Source organism: Penaeus chinensis, chromosome 8, assembly GCF_019202785.1.
Source record: "Penaeus chinensis breed Huanghai No. 1 chromosome 8, ASM1920278v2, whole genome shotgun sequence".
In the NCBI taxonomy this organism is placed as follows: Eukaryota; Metazoa; Arthropoda; class Malacostraca; order Decapoda; family Penaeidae; genus Penaeus; species Penaeus chinensis.
Genome location: NC_061826.1, coordinates 16,585,307 through 16,587,806, shown reverse-complemented (window position 1 = coordinate 16,587,806; position 2,500 = coordinate 16,585,307). Strand labels below are relative to the sequence as shown.

The following is a 2,500-nucleotide window of genomic DNA, read 5'->3' as shown; positions in this document are numbered from 1 at the left end:
GAAGAGAGAGAAAGGAAAGAGAGAGAAAAAAAGGGGGAAAGGGAGAGAAGAGAGAGAAGAGAGAGAGAGAGAAGAAAAGAGAGAGGAAGAGAAAAGAAAGAGGAGAGAGAGAGGAGGGGAGGAGAGAGAGAGAGAGAGAGAGAAGGAAGGAGGAGAGAGAGAGAGAGAGAGAGAGAAGAGAGAGGGGAGAGAGAAGAGAGAAGAAAGAGAGAGGGAAGAGAATGAAAAAAAGAAGGGAAGGAGAGAGAGAGAGAGAGAGAGGAGAAGAGAGAAGAAGAGGGGAGGGAGAAAAGAGAGGGGAGAGGAGAGAGGAGGAGAGAGAGGAGGAGAGGAAAAAAGAGAGAGAAAAGAGAGAGAACGAAAGAGAAGGAGAGAAGAACAAAAAGAGAGAAAAGGAGAAAAAGAAGAAAGGAGAAGAGAGAGAACTTTCCCTTTGTCTGAAAAAATATGTGATGTTTCTCTTGAAAAAAGATGATTCTTTCAAAAAGTATGTGAGAAATTCTGAAATTAGGTATTTTCTATTATGTGCATCAGCAAAGATTTAAAGTGATGAATACTGATACTCTAAAAATAGAAAAGAAACAATTTTTTTTTTAAAAGGAAGAGAGAGAGAGGAGAGAGAGAGAGAGAGAAGAGAGAGAGAGAGAGAGGAGAGAGAGAGAGGGGGAAAGAGAGAGAGAGAAGAAGGGAGAGAGAAGAGAGAGAGAGAAGAGAGAGAGAAATCTTGAGATATCGAAATTTTTTTTTGGATCAAAAGAAAAGGGGATAATAATAAGAAAAGAAAATTTTTGAAAATCAAAGAAAAGGGTGACAGGCGAGATGGGCAGTAGTAACTGGTATTGGAGAATTAACCCAAAGGAAAAAACAATAAAACACACCACAACAAAAATTATAAAATATATTATATATATTTTTATATATATTGTAATTATATAAAAAAATTAAAAAATTTATATATATAAAAAAACACAATTTTAAAAATCATATATGAGTGTGTTGGTTTGTGTTAGGGGGTGGGGATAAAAAAAATTATATTTATAAATATATATTAATATATATATAAAATTATATATAATATAAAATATGCTTTATATGTAATGATATGTTATATATGTAAGTTATGTATAAAAGTATCTATATGTATAGTAATGTATCGATATGTAATAATATATTAAAAGAAAACAAAACCCCCACAACAAAAATTTTGTGAGCTTTTATTTTTGCAAACTTTGTATTAGTGAAGGGCCCCCAGGATTATAGGTTTTATGGATGCATTATTGTGTAATAAGGGGAAGTGGTGTATGTAGTTGTGAATCAAATTATTTTTTTTAAAAATTTTTTGGGCATTTTCTTTCCAAAGTCCCAAAAATTTACACAAGGGAATAGGAAAATTTTTGGAAGTAACAAAGGTCAACCCCCATATCTCACCCTAGTTGACCCGGAGCTTGGGAGAACACTCCATGCCCCCGTTGGGTCGACAGTCCCCAAAAGGGGGAAGCATAAAAAGGGGATTTTTGTATGGGGGAAAAAAAAAAAAAAAAACACAAGGGCAAATTTAAAATTTTTGGTCATTGCATGGGAAAAGTGAAGTACCCAAACTAATTTATGTAATTTGGCATTATTTTTTGTTATTTACAAAAATCAGCCACCAAATGGTTTTAAGGGGATGGAAAATGAATTCATGGAAAGACTAATCCTAGGAAATTTCATATGGTAAAAAAACCGGGCAAAAAGGGTTAAAAAGCAGAATAAACTTAATTTTCTCCTATCCCCTTTTGGCTTTTCTTTTTCCCTCGATATTTTATGTTCTTTTTCTTCTCCTCCCGCCGGTCATTTATAGTTTATATTCAAGAATTTTTTCAGTTGACTATTCCTTTATCACTCTGACGAAAGTGGGGAGATTTTTCTGACATCTTCAAAATAAGTTTATCCCTTTGTCAAGGCTAAGACCTGTAAAAAAAAAAAAAAAAAAAAAAAAAAAAAAAAAAAAAAAAAAAAAAAAAAAAAAAAAATTAAAGGACATTATTTTGAAAATAGACATAAAACCAAATTTTAAGATTGATCGAGGAGTAGATAGTGAAGGAGGAAGAAAACTACATATAACTTTTTTTTACCTACCTTTAAAAAAGGTTTTAAAATTTCAAGCAAAGCCTTATTTTTGATATCTTCACGACCTATCTTGGCCAGCTCCTCCAAAATGATGTCTGACATGTGCAATTTCAGCCCTAGAGGTGTGATGTGTTTATGGTCATCTGGCACAAGAACAGTTGTCCCAATGATATTTGCGATCTCTGAGACACGGTTTATATTCCAGTTGCATAAACTAAGTTGCACCAATATTTGTCTCAGGATTCGTCTCACAAACTGGAAGAGAATGAGAATATTATGTACATGTGATGTACAATACTTAGTCTGTGAAGCATTGTCACTGACTAAAAGCTTAAACACATGGTGCAGGTACACATATAAAATACTGTAAGGTGTGCCTTCAATAGCTTAC

General features: G+C 33.4%; 1 protein-coding gene across 1 annotated transcript in view; it reads right to left on the bottom strand.

Annotated features, from left to right (window-relative positions):
* Positions 1 to 1,895: 1,895 nt before the first annotated feature.
* LOC125028181 (ribosomal RNA processing protein 1 homolog A-like) overlaps positions 1,896 to 2,500 on the bottom strand; it is a 9,724-nt gene continuing 9,119 nt past the window's right edge. Inside the window, exons 4-5 of the mRNA XM_047617564.1 lie at positions 2,119 to 2,364; positions 1,896 to 1,950 (exon numbers count right to left, since the gene is read on the bottom strand). Coding sequence (XP_047473520.1) covers positions 1,927 to 1,950; positions 2,119 to 2,364 — 270 coding nt within the window. The 3' untranslated portion in view covers positions 1,896 to 1,926. The remainder of the gene's footprint in view (positions 1,951 to 2,118; positions 2,365 to 2,500) is intronic.